At 41.6% G+C, this 20,972-nt stretch overlaps 2 protein-coding genes across 2 annotated transcripts in view; both read right to left on the reverse strand.

Annotated features, from left to right (window-relative positions):
- Positions 1 to 8,505: 8,505 nt before the first annotated feature.
- On the reverse strand, positions 8,506 to 11,837 carry rxfp3.3a1 (relaxin family peptide receptor 3.3a1). Its single transcript, XM_008404640.3, has one exon. The coding sequence runs from the start codon at positions 11,659 to 11,661 to the stop codon at positions 10,678 to 10,680; it is 984 nt and encodes a 327-aa protein (XP_008402862.1). The 5' UTR covers positions 11,662 to 11,837; the 3' UTR covers positions 8,506 to 10,677.
- Positions 11,838 to 12,643: 806 nt separating this feature from the next.
- Positions 12,644 to 20,972, reverse strand: part of LOC103462108 (E3 SUMO-protein ligase PIAS1-like) — a 65,638-nt gene continuing 57,309 nt past the window's right edge. The window contains exons 10-13 of the mRNA XM_008404639.3: positions 20,627 to 20,882; positions 20,168 to 20,307; positions 19,311 to 19,351; positions 12,644 to 17,975 (exon numbers count right to left, since the gene is read on the reverse strand). Of these exons, the coding sequence (XP_008402861.1) occupies positions 17,619 to 17,975; positions 19,311 to 19,351; positions 20,168 to 20,307; positions 20,627 to 20,882 (794 nt within the window). The 3' untranslated portion in view covers positions 12,644 to 17,618. The remainder of the gene's footprint in view (positions 17,976 to 19,310; positions 19,352 to 20,167; positions 20,308 to 20,626; positions 20,883 to 20,972) is intronic.

Here is a 20,972-nt window from a genome sequence, read left to right on the forward strand (position 1 = left end):
TGGCAGTATCTGTGACTTGAATTCGATTTGGGCTGTCGTGCGGACGTTACCGAGTAATGAAGTGACACGTGTTTGTTCTGCCTGACTGTATGCTGGACTGTGCTGGTCCACTGTTTCACCGAGGGTTTTTACCGAGCCCTTCGACAAGTCTGGAGGAAGAACATCACTGGGAGCGAGGAAAGGGGAGAGGAACAGCCTGTTGTTGGACAGGGTACTGAGTCAGCTTCGTTTTCTCTGCCACACAAGGGTGCAGACGCAACGTGGTCAGGGAAAAACAACTTCTAACTATTCATGATTGGTCTCACAGCTTTTTAGAATACAAAAACAGTTTCTGTGCTTTGAAAAAGGATTCTTCGCCTTACTTATCTCTCTCTCTCTTTTTGTCCTACTTAAATGTTTAGGATGTTCAAATGTTTGTTAATACAAGACAAGGACATCCACTGAAAAATTTAAATGCATTTCTCTACTGATTAATTTATTGAGGAAAAAATCCTAACCAAGTATGCAAGTTATGAAAAATAATCACCTCTTTTGTTAAATCATAAATAACCATGTTTTTGTTTTAATTTCAACACCAAGGCCTCATACTGTATCCCCTTATCCTGTTGACTCAAAAACCTGCCTGACAACAAGAAGGAGACTAAAAATATGCCAAGAAGCAACATATTCTGCAATTTCTTGATCTAAAAAAAAATTCAAGAACCCATGAGAAGCAAAGTCCCTGACGTCTGTTGGTTTGGAAAGCCTTTTCTAAGGATTTGAGGTTCCAACAAACCTCAGAAAGAGTCGTTATCAAAACATGAAGCAGTGGAAAACCTTCCCAGGGTGACTGACGTACCAAAATGACTCAAAGAGGACATCAAAAAGTCATCCAGGAGGTCACAATAGAACCCAGTACAACATATAGAGCACTGCAGGCCTCGCCTCAGCAAAATGTACAAAACGTCAGACAAGGTGGAAGGTTCAAAGGTGAGAGAGCACTGTCGTCCAGACTGCTCCCATATTTCCCCACAAAGCATATTGATGGTCTCCAGGACTTTTGGGGAAAGATTCTGCAGACATTTCATAGAAAGAACCAAATTCCTACAGTTAAAAATGGTGTCAATATTCTGTTTCTGCAGGAAACCTCCTTGTACCTACCTGAGATGAAATTCTAGGTTCCAGAACCGCTTTCCAGATGACACTTTCCTATATTTTTACTTGTACAACCAGATCAAAATTTAAAGAGGAATGGCAAAAGCAAATGAGGTGGATTAGCAGAGCTTGTCAACAAGTGATGGTGGCATCCAGGACATGCTACTGTGGAATATCTTCTCTGCTTCCCGGATATTAAACTACCAGCCACGTTCTTCAGTGTGTGGCGACAGTGGGGAGGAATCTCTCCCACTTAACAGGAAGACACCGCTAGCACAACCAAGCTAACGCTATGTTTGTTTGGCCTCCAAGGTCAGAACTTGAATCTGTGAATGATGTTATGTTAAAATCCATTGGGAATTACCAATAGTTGTGAAGCTAAACATGGATACTTCATCTAAATGGCAGCTGTATTACACCGTATTCTGGACCAAGGGCTTCTCCAACACCTCAGACTTTCCCCCCGCTAAAGAGTATTCTTTTAGATTTTGCAATAAAAGCTTTTACAAAATGAACAAGTACACTTGTGGTGGTGGAGGAGTTTTTGTAGCTGCCGCACCAAATAGACGTTAGAGCCAGAGGGGGGGAGGAGAGCTGAGGCTGAATGCAGGAGATGGGTGAAGCGAGGCAGGATAGAAAAAGGCTTCTCAGTGGGAGCTGCTGTGCAGCCCTGTTATTTTACAGCAAATAAAATGTCCCGGTGACATGAAAACGTCCCCTGATAGCTGCTCTCAGTCAACAAATTCACAAACAACCGGCTGACGACTGAACCTCATCACTCAGAAGAAGCATAACAGAATCATCAGCAGATTTCCGGATTATCTGTCGCAGTTGCTGCTGCGGAGAACAGATAAAAGGAAGCAACCCTGAGGGGGCTCCTGTGGATGATGACATTTCCACTGACACGCACCTTTACACTCTTTGGAAGACTCCAGCTTAAACTACAACAATTATTTATAGACATATTAATTGTGCTATAAGGAGATTAAAAACCCAGGAACTGGAGTTTTCTTGCCTTCGGGAAGGCTGGAACTCGGTGCATGCAGAATGTAAATCCTTCTCATTCAAGAATGTGCAGGTTTTAGTGAAACGCAGAGGATGACCGAGCGATGTGGCCACTTTTGGAGCAGAGCCTACACGTGTCCTGTTGTTGGTGTAATACAGTGAGTGCCGTAGAGGAGGATTTCGTGAACCCTACTGAGTTGCTATATGGAAAGAAGGGGGAAAAAGAAAGGTTTTCATGCTGATGTTCTCTCCCCTCACTCCAGAGTCTGAAACCATTCCAGCCTGATAGTGAAAGTACAGAAAGATGGGTTGAAGTAATCAACCTCTCCTCAGTTCCAATGCTTTGCTACCCACACAGTGTCTGCACGCAGAAGTGAAAATGCAGTAAATCTCAGCGCCATATGGTGTTACATTCATCTCTGCCCATTATTCTTCCCCGTATAACATCCAGGCTCAGAGCACTCGGTGCTCCTTTTGTCAGCCCAGCTTCCCTCCAGCATTTTCCACATCTCTAGTCCTTTTTTGTTTTCATATATTGGAATAGACAATAAACTTGTCCTGAACTCAAAGTGAGATCACAGCCTCATTCTAGGCACAGACTCTAGCAGGTTTGGTCCTTATGTCCAACTGTACTTGAGGTTTTCATGGGCAGAATATTAAGGGCTTGTTGAGGACAGGAGAGTCTCTTGCTCAGGAACCTCAGGGTCTCTGCCTCGGTTTTAACGATGTTGTGTTGCTGCCTGTCTCTGAGTGGACCTTCATCTTGTACGGTTACAGCAGGTGCCGGCAGCATATAAAGTACCTGAAATGAGAGGATGGTGTGTGAAAGAGCCGGATCTGTGGTACTAACAGCAGAAATTAGTCTCCTCTGAGGGTTGAATCAGGTTTTAGATTTCAACAAATTTCAAATATCTCCAGTATTTATTTATTACAATAATGGCCCAAGGTGGAAGTTAATAGACACTAAATGAAAATGTGAGACCAAATAAAGAACTCGGTCATGAACTTGTGAGATTTCAGCTTTGGAGATATTTAATACAGAATAAATGAGTTGCTTATGGAAAGGTTTGTATGAGAGGCAGGTTGTCTGCTGCTCCACGTTTGGTTATGTTTCTACAGGATTGTTATGGTGATACTAGGAATTCACCGATACAAAAATGTGGGCCAATATCGAAATCCAATATTAATACTGCTGTTAAAACCAATAGCTGACATTTACCAATATTACATGTATGTAATTTTTACCTATGTTTTTGATACCGTATAAAAGCGACCACGCTGCCTCCGTTGCTTCCCTGCTTCATTTAGGCTTCCCATAATCCTGTGCTGCATCACACAATGTCTCTTCAGAAACGCAAACAGCAACATATTGGATATAGACATTGATTGTTAATATCAATCCAGTTTTATTCATCAGACTGATGCAGATACGGTAAAAAAAAAAAAAAAAAATCCTAAAATCAGCAAATATAGATGTCCATGCCGATATATTGCGCATCCCTAATTACTATGGAAACCCAGCCACTAATTAAAGATCCACTTTGTGCAACAACACATATTAACATATTTGTTAAGGTTTTCCTTTAATTCACCTTGCTCCACTGCAGCGAGCAGACACATGTTTAACGTCCTGCGGTCGGACCTCATTGGCACTTTTAATGCTTTGTCCAAATGTCAGCGCCCTCCATGGCTCAGGAGATGACCTTTATTAGACCAGAGCGCCTCGTCGTGATTAAACACCTGCAAACACTAGAGACACTTATCAAAATGTCAAGAGACGCCATTTTCGAGACCTGACTGGTCCTTCAAGAGAGAGCTGCTCCTGAGAGTCTGTCACCTGATTGTTTTCGGGGGTTTATGTGTGTTTCTGCTCAGTTAGAAGACATAAGAGTTAACTCCTTCTTCGTCTCACACATCACTTTGGGCCATGATAAGCTGCTAGATATGCAATAGAGTGCGGGAATTGGATCATCTGCTGAGTTTTGCTCACCCACATTAACCATTCTCTTATTGTTATTTTTGTTTTTTTGGTTATATAGAACATCAATCATAAACTCAGTACCAAAATATGAAATGATTTGCATGTGATTGGCTGAAATAAGTGCCAAACAAACATAATTTGGTTGAAGAAGTTGTTGCTTCTATGTACAACAGAAAAAAAGATGCATCATGCATTTGGTCAGCAGGCTTGAACACAACAGTCAGAGCTAGCTTAGCAATTAAAAGCTTGGACTCTTTACGACTTTCTGTAGAGTTGAGGTTCTAATACTGTTGTGATTTTTCTGTTATCACTCCTTTGTTGCGTTGGCAGTAAGTTTTGGGTCATAATGTCAACTGGACGACCCGTCTAAGATCCAGCATTCAGGGTTTTGGATGAGGAAAAACAAAAAAAGGCTCTTTGGATTTTTTTGTTTTTCTTCACAGTACTGTAAAATTAGCCTGAACTCAAAACAGGAAAACACCCCAGAGCAAAAACATTTCTTACGCCACACTGGATTGGATGGTGTTCTACAGGTCCGACTAAACATTTCTCTTCCTAAAGAAAATAAATAAAATCAAATAAAAATAAAAACAAGGATAAACTTGATTCCAAAGAGCTGGAGTTATGTCTTTGAAGTTTTCTCTTGCTCGTGTGGATCAGGGGTCTGCAACGCTAGTTCTGAAATCTGTCCTGCAGGTTTTAGACTAACCGAATGACCTCTTTAGCAAAGTTTAGCAAATGCTTGGTAACATACCACTCGTTTCATTCATGTGTGCTGGAGGAGGGACGCAGCATCGTCCCTGACCACCTGGAGTAGTTTCTGTTTACTTTATTCAGCCTGAAAACACTTTGGCACCGCACCGCCCTCTGTCCTGTACGTCAAAGCAATAAATATAAAAGTAAATGGTTAAAAATAGTGAGAAAAAAAACTCCAATGCAGAATAACTTTAAGACCACTGATGCTGAAGTCTGAAACTTGGCCTTGTACACCTGTGAGTCAGCTTAGCCCCCCAGCTCCAGGTTTCCCCCGCTTCACAGGACATTGCATCACAGAGTTACATGTATCCCTTGCAGACTTACACTAACCTGAATGGAGTTTGCATAACCCAACAGGAGCTTCATACAGACATTTACGTGGATAGCAGGAAGAAATTGTAAAAAAAACGTTCAGGTACACCCTGTCAGTATAAGCTGATGAAGAAGAACATTGTGTTAAACACTAAGTAGCAACAATCTCAGGAGTCACCTTCTGTGGGATTTAATCACCGTCTCATTTTAAAGCTGCAGTTTGTGACATTGATAGAAAAATATGTGTTTTTTATATATTCTCAAAGCTGTCACTATGTTGTGAAAGTATATTTTTAAGACACATAATCTGTGGGAGGGAAAAAATTAAGCTCCTCTGCTTCCTCCCTGTGGTCCTACTGCCATCTGCAGTAATACACCGCTCGGTCAGAAATGATCGATCAGAGCCAGGAGGAGGGTCTTAGTGCCGCCAATCACATTCGTGTATACATATTTTTGCACAGATTGTCTGTCTCATAATATACTACCACACCATAGCGACAGTTTTAAAAAATACATAAAAATACACACAAAAAAAAAAACTTGAGCCATAAAGAAAGGACTCCTCAGTTTTTTAAAGAAGTTGCTTGACTTCAGTAAGGTAACAAAAACTGTTTGGCATTTCCTTTTTAAAATGTTAAAGTTGGAAAAGGAGTTGACAAGTTGACAGTCATAAAAATATTTTTTTTCATGTTAATAATAATAATAATAATAATAATAACTCTTAGATTGAAGCAGATCTGAGGGTTACGTTCGTTACAACACGTTTACGTTTCCATCAGAATAAAACATGATTATGATGCTCTTTAAAGGTCATTCCTCCTAATCACAACAGAGAGGAGAGCTCATTAAGCCACCATATACTTTATATCACCTACACACAGAGCAGAGCTGCCACTGGATGAAAAATTGAAAGAAAAACACACACGCAGTGATTTTCAAGGTCAGACTTGGACGTTAAGCTGAGCCTCGTTGAGCCGATATGGTTGTGGATTCAGGTCCTGACCCGATGAAAGCCATTTCATACTGCAGTTACGTCAATGCAGGGTGCTGGGTTGACTTTTTTTTTCCCCTTTTAAATTTTGACTACATTTATTTTAGACATTTATAAATTGGCCATTAAAAATCAATGAATGTGTAAAGTTTCACACGTCCTCCTTTTTTTTAATTTCAATTTGTTTCTAGGAAAACTGGAAACAGGAGCAGCAACTAAACAATGCATGATAACAATGAGTTAAAAAATACAATGGTTTGTTGTGTATTTGTTTTAAATTAAGTCAGGCTTTGACACTCCTGGTCAGTGTTTTCGTTCTGAGATTTTACAGAAGAAAAATGTATTTAAACGATGAGAACAAGATTAATAAAGATGAAAGTATTGGCTTCTGAGTTTGTCCTTGTGGTTATTTTTATGAAACGTATCTCGTCAGAAATTTGCATGGATTCACCTTGGACACAGATGTTCAGTTTAATTGTGTGCTTTTTAATGCAATTACATATGATGAAATTAGAGCCACAACAATCACATGATTTAAAAAATACCAAATCGTGGTCTAAACAAGAGGCATTCTCAATGAGCTTCTCATGAATAAGGAAAAAGCAGAGCCTATACAGTTTCTTCGGGGACCAAAGAATGGCTCAACACAATACTTTCTTCCCGAGTTAATATAGGGGAGTTTAGGAGGCAGACAAAACACCAGATGTTTCACTGCTTTCGGCTCTTTATATGGCACTTTGAAAGAGCTCAGAGGCTCATTTGCTATCAGCAGCTACTCAAGAAACTTTAGTCTGAGAAACAAACTGCTGAAAAACAATCTCTTAACTGCAGACCTTTTTTAAAACGCCATGCGGCTGTGAATTTTTCCACTAATAAATGTTTACCGAGTGGGTAATGAACTATAGATTTCTACCTCAACTGGTTTTTCTTTTTTTCTTCTTCTTCTTTAAAGTTCACTAGAAAAAAAAAACATACTTTTTGTGCATTTAGGATGATTACATCACCGTAGTTACAGCTGGCACGAGGAGGCAAAGCGGTGGACAAGAAGCTTGTGATGTTTTTGAAGCATACAAGTTATGTTCCAGTTGCAAAAGAGTGAAATTTTACTAGTTTAGAGTTTGATCCTGATCAGCGACGTTTACTGGTAGGGCTGAGATTATGAATCTACCAGCCTAGTGGATATTTGTAGCAGGGGAAAAAAAATTTTTGAACTTGATAAATCATTGACCAGACCAGATGTTTTCGAAACAATTTTGCCCAAATAATCGCAGATGGTTGTCATAGTTTGAGCTGGTCCTGTTTACAAACCAATTCTGTGTTTTTCTTTTTTTTTCGGTCACCACTTTTTCCTGAAATTCATGCAGTGTTCTCACACACATGACTAAAAGACATGCTATTTAGGTCAGAAACTTCATGTGAAGTGACTCTGATTGTTCGAAAAGAAAAATCGTGCCGGCAACTTTAACCTTCGGAGTTCAGATCTGGAAATCCTTTCTCACGATTTACTTTAGGAACGGGCCTTAAAGCTTCCAGGAGGACGTTTATAGCCCTCCTCTAGGTTTCGGCTGTCCCTGCTCTGCATCAAGATGGTCCTGTGCTGCTGCAGTGACGTGATCTGCGAGGCTGCGGGTGAGTTGTGGACGTTTTGCTTGTTTCATATTCTGGTCTGGATAAGCTTTTACTCTGATGACAGGGTATCCGAGACCGACATGCAGGAAAAATTAAGACCTCGCAAATCAGCCAGTTTCCAGATGGCGGAGCGGATGAAAATCTGATGGCTCTTCCCTGCCTTTACACATTTTCATCAATTTTGCAGCTCGAAAAATTATGACAGAGTCCCTTTGGTGTTGCACAGTGGAGCAGCTCACAACTCACTGGTCTATCTCTCTTGTACTTCACAGTGCAAGGACAGAGAGAAAGGGACAGCTGTACCCTAATGTTTTACATCTGGACACAAATTCTGATTTTTGGTCCAGTTTTCTGTCTGATGTGATAAACTCCAGATTCTCCAGTCACTTCCTAAATGGTATATTTCAGTCTGACGTTTTCTTTTCTCTATTTCTAACAAGCTTAAAAAGGATTATCCTGCTATTTTCTCATTTACTTCATCTCACGTTTTAATAAATAAAGTTGCTGTAGGTGCTCGTCAAACTTGAAATCTGAGGCATTTCTCACAGACTGATCCAAACAAATTAGATGCATCTTTATAACAGGATGCCATCAGTCAAATGCTGAAACGACATGCATTTCGCGTTAGATGTTAGTAAAGAAATGAAAATAAGTCATTGCCTAAAGAAAAACACAACAAAGACCTTCAGAAATCAACTAAATTAATTGAACATTTATTTTCAGCTGAATGTCAGACTCTCTGGAAGCAAAGCATGAAGGAAAAGGTGTTGGTCTGGGGTTTCAGAGTATGATTGTGGTCCTTTCTCTTGCTTTGGACAGTAGCTGCTTTTACAGCCATGTTTTTTTTTTTGTTTTGTACTTGACTAGGGATTATGTCTCACAATTATTTACCCCATATTTTGTAAGTCTCTGTGTGTTCTTTCATATTTCACAGCCTTGCAACAAACAACCTCTGAAGCCTCGGAGGTTTGTTGGAGAGAATTAGAGAACAAACAGCATAATGAAGACCGAGGAGCGCAGCAGACAGTTGAAGGGAAGTTTAAAGCACTTCAGAAAGCGCTGAACGTCCTACGGAACTCTGCTCAAGCCGTCAGCTGAAAGCAGAAACTGTGGACGAACCCAAGCGTTCCTGTTCGCCTGAACTGACAGGCCATAAGCAGCAGAGAGGTACACGACTCTGGAGGAGCTGCAGAGATTCACAGGTGAAAATCCCCCTCACCCCCAAATAAAATTAAAAATGTATGCAACAGTGCAAGACTGCAGCAGATATTCACATTTCTGCAAAACTGTGACTCTAAACACACAGCCAAAGCTGTGAAAAGAATGGCTTAGATCAGAGCAATTTCTTATGTGGTAGTTATTGGAAATGTAGCGAAAAATTATTCGAGGGGGTTTAATACAAACGAACATTTTCCTTTTTTCCCCGCTTTTCCTTTTCCTTCAGTAGTGAACAAATTAAATTAAAAACTACGCATCATCATGAAGCATCCGTAAACCATATTGAAGTTTGTGGACGTGACGTGACAAACGTGCATGAACACTTTCTGCTCTTCCTCTGATGACTCTCATCCACTCCCAGTCCTCAGCCATGTTTCATTAACGTGAACTGATTTAGTGCCTGGTTAATTATTTCACTTCCAGTGTGTGTGTATGTGTGTGCGTGTGCGTATGCTCGGCAAGTCATCAGTTATTTACCAACTACTCTTTTTCATTTTCCAAAAGAATGCCTGGCCTCGAAGGGAGTGACTTTAACAGGTTAAGATTAGATGGAAAATTAATTTACAAAGACCTTTACACTTGAAAAGACTAATTTGTAAAGAAGTGGTAACAAACAACCCAAATGGAAGGACATCAGTACTTACATGCTTTTTCATGTGTGTGTAATTTTTTGCTTCAGTTCAAATGAGTCAGAAAAATCTCTCTGAGGTAAATGAGCTAAGGGTGTCAGGTAGTCAGTGAAGGTAACAAAAGTCTTTTTTAAATAAAGGGAGTCCTTTTTTAATAAAAAAAAGGAAAGAAAAAAAGCAGCACTGAATGTGGCACAAAATGAGGCTGTTGGTAATTGGTCTCTTTCTAGTCAAGTCATTTCATTATGCATTCTGTTCAGTCAATGGCTAACACAGTCCTTTAGCTACATGTACGCGTTTTGCGCGTACATGTAGCTAATTCCCTGTGATGTGTGACACTGAGGGGAAAATCGGTGCTCATTTGAAAGACTATTTCCGCTGCGTACTGCGTATGTTTCAGCTGTTTCACACAGATTTTATTAGCTGTTTCTATCAGATCAAACCTTGACTAAAGCAAAAAGATGCAATTGTCATCGCTCTTTAAGACACTTGGACAATAAATAAATAAATAAATAAATAAATAAATAAATAAATAGTCTGAACTTGCTGTGTTTTATTGGGACACATGAGGTTTTGCTACCTATTTACAACAATCATTTTAGCTCTGATGTTTTTCTTTTTGTTGTGGGGAGAAAACTGATGCGCACGGCTTCATCAGCTTTCTATAAATGCACTTATAGTTAAAACATTCACAGATGAAAATGGAAAGCGACTGACCACACATAATCAGCCCAGTAATACCAAAAGCACAAACCTACAGATGATTGTGATGCGCTTTTACGCACGACCCGTGGACGACTGTTTTTATTACGCATAAATATTCACGAAGCAAAGTAGCAAATTAATTTCTTTATACGTAAAACATTCATGTAGCTCTGAACGAGTCAGAACAATCTTATCATAAAAATGAGCGACAAGAAGCGTGCTGATGGGTTCCGATTTGCGCATCCAGTGCGCCTTGGTTACAGTTTGCCGAACACATTACGCGCGTCATTAAGTCGCTCCCTGAGCCTTTAAAACCACTATGTCCTGCGGACCAGACCCCGCAGTTTGTCCCGAAACTCCTTCCTCATGAGGCAGTAAATGATCGGGTTCAGGCAGCTGTTGGTGTGCGCCAGGCACACGGTGAGCGGGAACACGTACGTGTGGACGATGTAATACGCACTGTCCCAGTTGGCAAAGTTCAGTTTGACCAGGACGCTCCACAGGGTGATGGCGTGGTTCGGCATCCAGCAGAAGAAAAACGACAGCATGACGATGGTGATGGACTTGGTCACCTGGGATCTCCGTTTGGGGTTGCTGGTTTTCATGCTGCGCTTGCGGATGATGCGCAGCAGCATGAAGTAGCTGACCGACACGATGGACATGGGCAGAACAAAACCCACGACTATTTTCTGGATGTGGTACACCGCCAACCAGTACTGGCCGCCCGGAAACCTCAGCAGGCACAGTTTCTCTCCCGTCACGTTGGTGACCGTGGAGAAAATCGACGTCGGCGCGGTGGCCACGGTCGCCAGAGTCCAGATGACCGCGCACACCCACTTGGCGGAGCACGACCTCTGCACGGTTCGGTTCTTCAGAGCCGAGGCCAGCGACCAGTAGCGGGTCACGCTCATGGCGGTGAGGAAGAAGACGCTGGCGTACATGTTCATGACGGTGACCGACAGGATGATCTTGCACATCGCGTCTCCGAACGGCCAGCTAAAGTCCATGACGGTGTCCACGGCCCAGAAGGGCAGCGTGAGGACGAATTGCAGGTCCGTCACCGCCAAGTTAAGCACAAAGAAGTTGACCCTGGACTTCCTGCGCTCCTGTGTGACCCTGATGAAGAAGAGGACCAGCAGGTTGCCAACCAGCCCCGCGGCGCACACCACGGAGTAGACGAGGCAGATGAGGAATCTGAGGACCGGACTTCCGTCAGCCGTCACGTCGATGTCCTCCAGGTTGCTGAAGAGGTCCGGCCTCAGTGACCTGTTCAGAAAGACGCTCTCATTGACTTCACTCATACTGTCAGCATCTGGAGGGAGGTTTAATTTAAACGCCTGAACGTTTATTCCCAAACAGAGCCGGAGCTTGGAGTGCTGCCATCCCAACTTCTCATCTCCTCTTGAAGACGCACAATCGTCTAATATGACAGCCTGCAGCTCCTGGTGACAGGACAGTTCCACCCACCGCCTCTCTCTCTCTCTCTCTCTCTCTCTCTCTGTTTTAGACCATGGGTGGGGTTAGATGCTCATTGGTGAGCATCATGCAGGCTGAATCCATCAGGCTTGCGCGCAAACGAACGTAAATCATCTTCTCCATAAGCATAAAAAACAAAAACAAAAAAAAAGCATAAATGGTTTTGTTTACATCTAATGGATAAATGATGATGACATTGTTAGACATGTCGTACCTGAAGCCGCTAAGACGCACATTGGATGTGTAACTGAGTGAGTCCCCTTCAAAATAAACTGAAAGTTCATCAACAACTCACTGCTGCCACCCAGTGGCCAAACGACAGCGAAGGGTCATATACATTCATCTCTGTAAAAATGCCCAGACGTTTCCAGACTCAACTCCAAGTCCAATTTTCAGTGCTTTACATTCAAAATACAAAATTCACTATTATATTACATCTCAAAAAAAAGAGAGCCTGGAAGGAAGAAAGGAAAAGGAACAAGAAAGGACACATGAAAGGAAGGAAGTTGGAAAGAAGAAATGATCAAGTGAACAACATGAAAAAACAGAAAGGAAGTAAGGACAGAAACGATGAACAGAAGGGAGGAAAATGTAACGATGGACATAAAGGAAAGAGAGAAAGGAAGAAAAGAATGAAGGATGGACACGATGAAGGAAAACACCAGTAGAAAATCTTACCAATTGTTTGGGTAAGATTGAAATAAGACTAAATCAACTGAGCAGCGACTTTTCAGCTAGAGATAAATTAGCTTATTTTTTTAAATGAAAAAAAAAAAATCTCCTGAAATAAATGGAAACACACCAATGTAGCAGAATGCATTTTATTACATCTACTTTTCTACATAAACAAGTAACATTCAATAAGTAAACAATTTCTTCCAATGCAGGTAATAAATATTTTTTTCACTTGGTATATTTGTACAAACTGACATGGGTCTACTGTACACCGTCTTCCTCCTTCCCTCCATGAAAAGCCTTTTTTATTTATTTTCTTTTTTGTTAAAACAAGTTTTTCTTTCTCTCAGATTGGAGCTGTGAAACCTGTCAATAAGGCAGTGAGTGCAGATGTCGACTCGAGTCCGTCTAAGGAGATCATTCTGCTGTGTGAGACTCTTTATTGGCCACAGTCGTCTTTTTTTTCTTTGTTTTTTTTTGTTTTATAACTTTCGTTTTCTAAAAAATATATAAATTATTTTTATTCCTTTCGCTCTGAAGTGACGCACACACACACGCGCGCGTGACACACACACACACACACACACACACACACACACACACACACACACACACACACACACAAAAAACAAAAAAAACCCGGAAGCATACGAGCGGACATCGAACGTTCAGTTTTCAGGGTTTTCCCATACTGACAGAATATAAACACTTTTTTCCCTTTAAGTTAGGGTGAGGATGACCAAATAGAGGAGCCGCTTTCCCAGAGTTCCCTGTTAAAGTGAACTAATTTATTATTTTTAATAAAAAATAATAACTTATTTTTAATAAATTAACAAGTTATTTAAAAAGTATTAATAATAATAATAATAATAATAATAATAATAATAATAATAATAATAATAATAATGACAACATTGGAGGGAAACCAGGAGGAGATCCAACTTTGTCGTTTTTGGTAATCCAACACAGAACCTTGTGACGTTAGAGCACTTTAACAGAAACACATTCAACACAGTTTGCTCTGGCGCCCCCTGGCCGTCATGAAGTCAGCAGCATGACGAGCGTGAGGACAGAAGCTTCAATAAATTAAGCCGCAATCAAATGCTTTCAGTTACAGTGACTGTCTCGTCAAGTATCCCAACACGGGAGGGGAGGGGGGAGCAACAGGAATCTGGTAACGCTTTATAATAAAGGCACATGCTGTCTATGAGTCTGAATGATCAGCTTAACAATTAATGATTAACCGACTCCTTGATGGTCTGAAACTCTCTGCAGCTCCATCCAGAAGCCCAGCAGGACTCTGCTTTGCTTCTCAGGCCAAATGAAGCTGGTTTTAAAATGTTTTATTTAGGAACAATGTCCTGTTTTAGTTTAATAAAATTCTCAAATGGAGATTTTTTTTTTTTTTTTTTTGTATTTTGTTCTATTTTACAAAGGATGTTGGAGGAGGAGGAGGAGGATAGCCTGGCTGCCTCTCAGCGTTCAAAACAAAACTCGGATACAAACAGCTCTTTCGGCTGTAGTTCAAAGCAGACAGGAGCTTTTCAGGCTCTCTCAATGTATTTTTCAGTATTGTTGAAGAGCGAACAGAGAAACCCTGAACCGGTGCCAGATGGTAAAATGAGGTAAACGGGCAGAGCTGGTGTGAATATGTACAAGGCGGATCTAAAAATGAGACGGCTGTTTACCGACGCGTGGCCTGCAGGCATGGGGGAGTCTCACACTATGGCAACCTGGAATAAAATCCCACAGTGTTCACTATGCTATTTACTTAAAAATATATAAAAAATAATCTAATCACTTTAAAATAACGCTAAAAAGCAAAAAATAAAATAAAATAAAAATATTTCTTACAACATGCTTTAGTTGCCACTTTGATTTTGATAAGTTGCACATCACCGTTTAAAGCTCAACGTAATACATAATCGAATATTGTCTGAACTGCTAATTTGAAAGATTTAGGAAAATAATAATAAAAAAAAAATTCTCAGCTTTTTTGTATCATAAGCCACATGTTAGGATACATTTTTAAATTATCTGTATGACTTAAAAATCAAATTGCACGCTTAATAATTTACTAACAACACTTTTAAAAACTGTTTTGCGAGCACCCTGACAGTTTTTTTCAACTGATTGTGTGAAACATATTAAGCCATATGTTTGTCTTAATGAAGGGTGAAAATAAAAAGCTCAGTGCTGTGTTTATTTGTGGTGATGCTTTGTCTTTTTTTTTTTCCTGAGATGTTTTTTTATGTTTACTTTTTATTAGTGAGCAGAAAAGTGAGTATTCTCTTGTTTTGGTTTGTGGTAAATGTCCCAATTAAAGACTCGTTTGGATAAACGACCAACTATTTTTATGCTTCACTTATTGGAACCAGAGGTGGGTAATAACTAGCTACATTTATTTTAAGTATCGGTTTTCTAGGGTTTATTTTGAAACATTGATTTGGAAAATAAAACTTTGTACAGATTTCAGAAATGCGACATAAATAATGGTCCATTTGGCCAAAACATAGAATAAAACATTTGATAAATTTCATGGTACTTTGAGAGTTTATGCACAGAAAATGACTGTTTGAGTTGTCTGTTTAAGAGCAACTTGTACTTTCCAACTGCAGCTTCAAAACAGCATTAACACAGAAAGAGATAGGTGGCGCTAGTTCCCACACCTGCTCCAAACAGACAGGCACTTCCCCTCTGCACTTTCAAATTAAGAGGATATGAAACATAGTGGAAACCAGCCCCATGCCTACTAGCGTGTTTAACGTGTCTCATCTTTATCCTTTACGTTATTATCAGCCAAACAGCTGAGGCTGATGGGAGTCTCGGAAAACTACCTGATATTTGGATTTTTCTGCTGGGTTTCTGGTTGTGCAGCCTATTTTCTTTTTTTGTTTGTTTTTTTTCAGCACACCTTTCTACATCGCTGCATTAACACAATTAATTCAAAAGAAACAATTAATCATGCATGAATTAATTAAGCATTCGCTTTGTGCCCATAAAAGGATTACCAGAGTCTGCTACCGAGTAAAATGCACGGTGGCATTTATTTCCCTAGAGAATCATCACAACACCTTTCTGAGTAGTCGAGCTGCTGCTAAATAATTATTCAACGCATATTAAATAAAATCTTTTCACAACCGGCTCCCACATGACAGTGACTCACACGCGCTTCAAGCCACTGAGCAAATTGTAAAAAATAAAATAAAATAAAAATTCAATATATAGACACGAATGATACGAAATAAATAAAATACTGCACAACACAGGAAATACACTAAAAGAACTTGTTCCAGCAGATGATGGAGTCATACGGAGAGGCAGGAGTTGGTTCCCATGAGAAGAGCAGGGAATGAAGTTAGAAATGCCAAGTGGATGGAAGAGGGGAGAGGAGGAGGAGGTCACCCCGTGTCAAATCCCCGTCCGGATATCACGGAATGGGACGGGGCGGCGGGAGGAGGGAGGTGAGCCGACGGGAGCCGCTGTCAGAGCCCATTATCTCATGATCCCTGGAATAATTAGGCGCTGCCTGTCTCCGGCGCCTGGAAGCGGGACGTCAAAGAGACGCTCATAACGCCAGACGCTGGGAACATTTAAAGGATGACGGAGAAACACGGCTTCGATAACGACAAACGAAAGTGTGTGTTGTTTAAAAAAAAAAAAAAAAAAGAAAAAAAAAGAGGAGTACATTCACGAGCAAACCATGCGTGAAAAACAGCGAACGCGCTTTGCTGCAACACTCAAGGCATTCTCCTGACAGGCCATGCATTTTTAAACCGCCTAATTCGGAGCGGAGCCCGCGTTGACCTTCCGAGGCCGCCGTCTTTCACTTCTCAAGACGTCTACCGCAAGCGCTCCGTCCCGACTCAACTCGCCCCCTCCCCCCGGATGGGTGTGGAGCGGATAGACCGGTTCAAAAACGTCAGATGCAAAAAAAAGTGACGATTTTAAGACATTACTTTAAGGTTCCTCAAACACGCGCACGTAATAAACAGGCACTGCTTTAAGCTTGGTCGCATGCTGTGGACGCCTGTGTCTTCAAAAGGCCCGGCGTCGCTACGACGGCTTCGCCGGAAAATCCTTTTATAACAGTCAGCCGCAAGAGACGCGAAGCAACACGCTGAACCCGGAGAAACGGACTGAAAACACTGACACACACACATTCAACAGCACTCAGATCACTTTCATATTAGTACCTACTTTTTGGCATTGTGCAAAAAAAAAAAAAAAAAATCTTCCAGCTAAAAGTCTAAATTGGCAAGTATAAATAGCTTCGACAGTTTAAATGCTGTATGCCGGCAGATTCTTTACAAGGAGTGAAAACAACCAACACAGAATCAACCTGAAAGTCAAGGGGGAATGCATATTTCACTGTTTAAATATCATACATAAGTTAAAAAGAATATTAAATCTACTACAACATGATTCAACTGTTAATTCAGTCTCATTATAGAGGAAAAAAATACACAATGAATCTGGACATGAGGTCAAAGAGGGAGAAAAAAAAAGGAACGTGGTTGCCGTTGGAGATGCGGATGGAAAGTTAAGCAAACATGGCAGCAGGTGTTGAAGGGAAAGGAGGTCCAGTCCTCCACCTGGAAACTGCGACAGAAGCAGCTCACAACACTGAAAACGTTCCTGACATAGAAAAGTAAAAGAGGAAAATAGATTTTGTTCTCTGGTCACGGTGCTGCGCCTTGTTTTTGTAGAAAGGAAAAAACAAAACAAAACAAAAAAAACAATAAGGAACCCTCCAACCTTGTGTTTTTTTTCCACTCGGGCAGCATCTCCGCTGTTTGTGCCAAGTTTGTACCAGTAAAGATCAGGTGGTCCAAACGCCGGACTGGTTTCTCATCTGAGGTCAGTAACACCAAGTCCGCATCTCTCTCCTTTCCCCCTCCCTTAAAGTGATGTCACCCACTCAGATATTTAGTGCTTTTCTCCACATTATGGCTCCAAAAAGGCTGACAGAGTTTGATGACTTGGGGCCGGTCTAATCTCTGGAGCAAAACAAGAAAAAAAAAAAAAAGTTTCCCCTGCGGTCAGCACTGGGTCCGGCGTGGTACTGGATTCACACTGGACCCAGAGCGTCACCCCCCGCCTCGGGTCAGTCCAGCGATATGACGTCAGGTATCCCGCCGTAGATAGCTGCCACTGCCGCTTCGGCGCTGCTTCGACTGGCCACCACCCCGGGGTGTGTGTGTGAGGGGTGTGAGGACGAGTGCGAAGACGACGAGTGTGTGGAGTGAGTGTCTCGAAGGCTACTGGATGAGATCAAGCCGGCGCCGCCGCCCGCGTTGCTCACCCCGTTGGTCGGCGCCGTCAGCGAGGGGGTACCTGATTGGTCAAGGAACAGCTGGGAGGCCGACGAGGAGGTGCTGTAGGGCAGGAAGCGGTTGAGGAGAAGCTCGTGGTCCTCTGAGGCCGAGGCGGCCGCCGCCGCCGCCATGACCATGTTGTAATGCTGCAGGGCGGCAACGAGGAAGAGCTGTTAGTGGGACAGCATTTTATGTAAATATATGTGTGTGTGTGTGTGTGTGTGTGTGTGTGTGTGTGTGTGTGTGTGTGTGTGTGTGTGTGTGTGTGTGTGTGTTCTTTTTGTCATGTCGGTCAAAATCGTCAGCTCAAAAATACTCACAGGACAAAAAAAATATATAATTTTTTAAAAACTGAAATGACCAAAACTAATTTTTTTTGCACCTTCTCAGCAACCAGCTACGCATGAACTGTTTTAACTAAATAAAGTAATCCGACTCTTTTGTTGGAACTGTATCGTAGATCCAAAACTTTAGGTTAACGAAAGGCATCCCGTTCGCTTATTGCCATTTTGGGTTCGAATGAGGAAAAGTGAAATAAAAACGTTGTCCATTTTTAGCATTAAAAACAGGATGCAGGTCAGTCTTCATTTGAAAACGCTTCCTGTATTCAAGTTTTACTGCAACAATTAAAAGCAGATTTGGGTGCACCAAGGTGTACTTTAGAGTAGACGTGTTCATAGTCACCACAGAAAGCAGAAAACAAGAAAAAGACGATCACTTTGTGTTGCATTTAACTTTTTTTAAAAATAGATTTCAATATAAAAGTCGTAGTTTCGATCTAATATATTCTTGAATTGTGGCAAATGGCAGCCGCACCCCACTTTGAACACCTTTAATGTATAAAAAAAAAAACAAAGAAAGGAAACAGTTGACAATATTTTGGTGTTAAATATAATTAAGCCATTTGCTTCTGACCGTCTTCTCTTTCAAGCGTGACATGTTAGACGAAACATTTCCAGCACCATGAGTCAAATTTAAAATCCCTTCAGCTTCATTGTTTCAGGCTGGCAGCAGAAATCTCTGACACTGATACGGCGTAGCGAAAGCAGCAGGATATCGCACGACTTTCAGCTAAGTGCCCCAATGTTTCTTCTGCACCGGATGACTTTCATTTATCAAAGGTTTTGCTCTCACGGCTCCCTGTATGGATTGAGACTAAGAGCCAGTAGTAAAAGCAGTAAAAAAAAAAAAGGGAACACAGAGTACAGGAAGGATTTTATGTGAGGCTCTCCCCCCATCATCAGGTTTCAGACATGTCAAATTAAAATTTTAAGTGGCTTACTCAGAATTAGGATATGTCTTTTTAAATAATTTCTTTTTTATGACGGGGAACATCTCGTCACTGAGAACCCATTGGCAGCTGGCTTTATATGGTGAAAGTAGAGAGGGCGATTTAATAACAACAAAAACAAAAAAATCAAAGTTTTTAAGGAACGTGGGGTATTCCTGTGTTAGGTGACACAGAACACGGTTGAACATACCTGATGATTGTCTCCTTGAAGAAAAGAGAAGAAGTTCAACTCTGGAAAGTAAGCACAAAGGAAAGTTGGTGTTGATTACGTCTAGAAACGGGAAGATGGCGTAAACCTGCAGGCGAAAATGGTTCAAAAGTGAAGTGGAAATCCTCAAGTGAAAAGTTCACGAGTGTTTTGTGGACGGGTCTCACATCAGGTTCGCCCGCCCACGAAAACAAAAACCTTGTGCAGCTCATTCTTAAGTCATCGGTCCAAAGCGTTCTTCTTCTGTGGTGCCTGACAGCTATTGTTTAATTGGTCCAAAATTTCCAGATAAGGTTCATTCATGTTGTTCATATTTATACTTTTCAAGATTACAAACTTTCTAGAAAACTAAGTAAGAGTACAAGAAAGTAAGAAGAAACTGAAACAAGGGAGGAAGGGAAGAAAGAAAGGACAGAAATAAAAAGAAGGGAAGAAATAAGGGAAGACATGACGGAGGAGGGAAAGAAATTAAGATAGACGGTCAGAAAAGGTAAAAAATAATGAGGTCAGGGCCAATGGAGGTATGGAAGAAACAACAAGAAACAGTTTAAGAAGAAAAGACAGAAAGAAAGATGGAAGAAGTACAGCAGAAAAAACACAAACAAGGGAAACAAAGAGAGGAAGGACACCAGACAGGAAGGGCACAGAGAGGTGACCATATAAGGAAAAAAGAAAGAAAAAGAAAGGAAGGAGAGAAAAATGGACAGGAAGGGAACAAGAGGAAGGAAGGCCAGAGAGAAGAAAAGAGCATGACAACGGGACAGGGAATAAAGTTTAGATCAACAGATATTTTCCATATTTAAGGAAAACGTGGATTCCTGAGTGAGTGGGGCTGCTACCTGACAGGTCGTTGGGGGTGTGGTAGTAGGGCCTGTAGTCCTGGATGAGTGGGGGCACCGGAGGGATGTAGTTGGTGTCCATGGCTGGCATGCTGGGGGTGCGGCTGACGGGAGAGGCCTGGTGGTGCAGGTTCAACACCCTGCAGAGAGCATGCACACCGAAAACACAACAAGGTCAGAGGACTGCTGCACCGACCGTCACGCTTTCACTTTGTGCAGAATGCTGGGTGTAAAGCCAGCGTGCTGCACCCTGCACCGAGCTCCAAACACCAACGCAAGATTCATCAAGGCCAAATGAAGCAGCAGAGTCCTCATGAATGTTAATCTGGCAGAGCATCATCAATTAGAATTTATCATGACAAAAATAAATCTAAATTTTTACCGTGATAAGAATTGTTTTTCCCAATAAGTGATAAACGAAGCGATAAACGTCCACCCCTGCTTCTGTGGTTGACTCACCCTTTGTTTATGACAGGCGGCGAGGTCGGAGACAGAGACGGACACGCTCTTTTGACTGGAGGAGGAAGTGTTGCAGAGGAAGGCGGAGGAGGAGGAAGAGGAGGAGGAGGCGGCGGCGGGGAATCTGGTTCTTCTTCGTCCGAGGAGCTGTCGAGTGTCAGGTCGATCACTTCCACCTTTTTGCTGTGGCTGCTGTCGCTGTGGCTGGAGGACGAGGAGCTGTGCTGATCTGAGCCTTCAGACGTCCGACAGGAGCCTGAGGGGAAGCACAGACGTCTCGGTTTGTGTCGGGATTTACGGAGAAAGGAACCTGAAAAAACCCCGAAGGCTCTCTAAAGCTCAGAAA

The sequence above is a fragment of the Poecilia reticulata genome, chromosome 3 (assembly GCF_904066995.2).
Source record: "Poecilia reticulata chromosome 3, P_reticulata-male-v2, whole genome shotgun sequence".
NCBI classification, from domain to species: Eukaryota; Metazoa; Chordata; class Actinopteri; order Cyprinodontiformes; family Poeciliidae; genus Poecilia; species Poecilia reticulata.

What these genes read in the sequence shown, in the direction of transcription:
- rxfp3.3a1 (XM_008404640.3), bottom strand. Translation starts at nt 11,661, where the DNA reads ATGAGTGAAGTCAATGAGAGCGTCTTTCTGAACAGGTCACTGAGGCCG.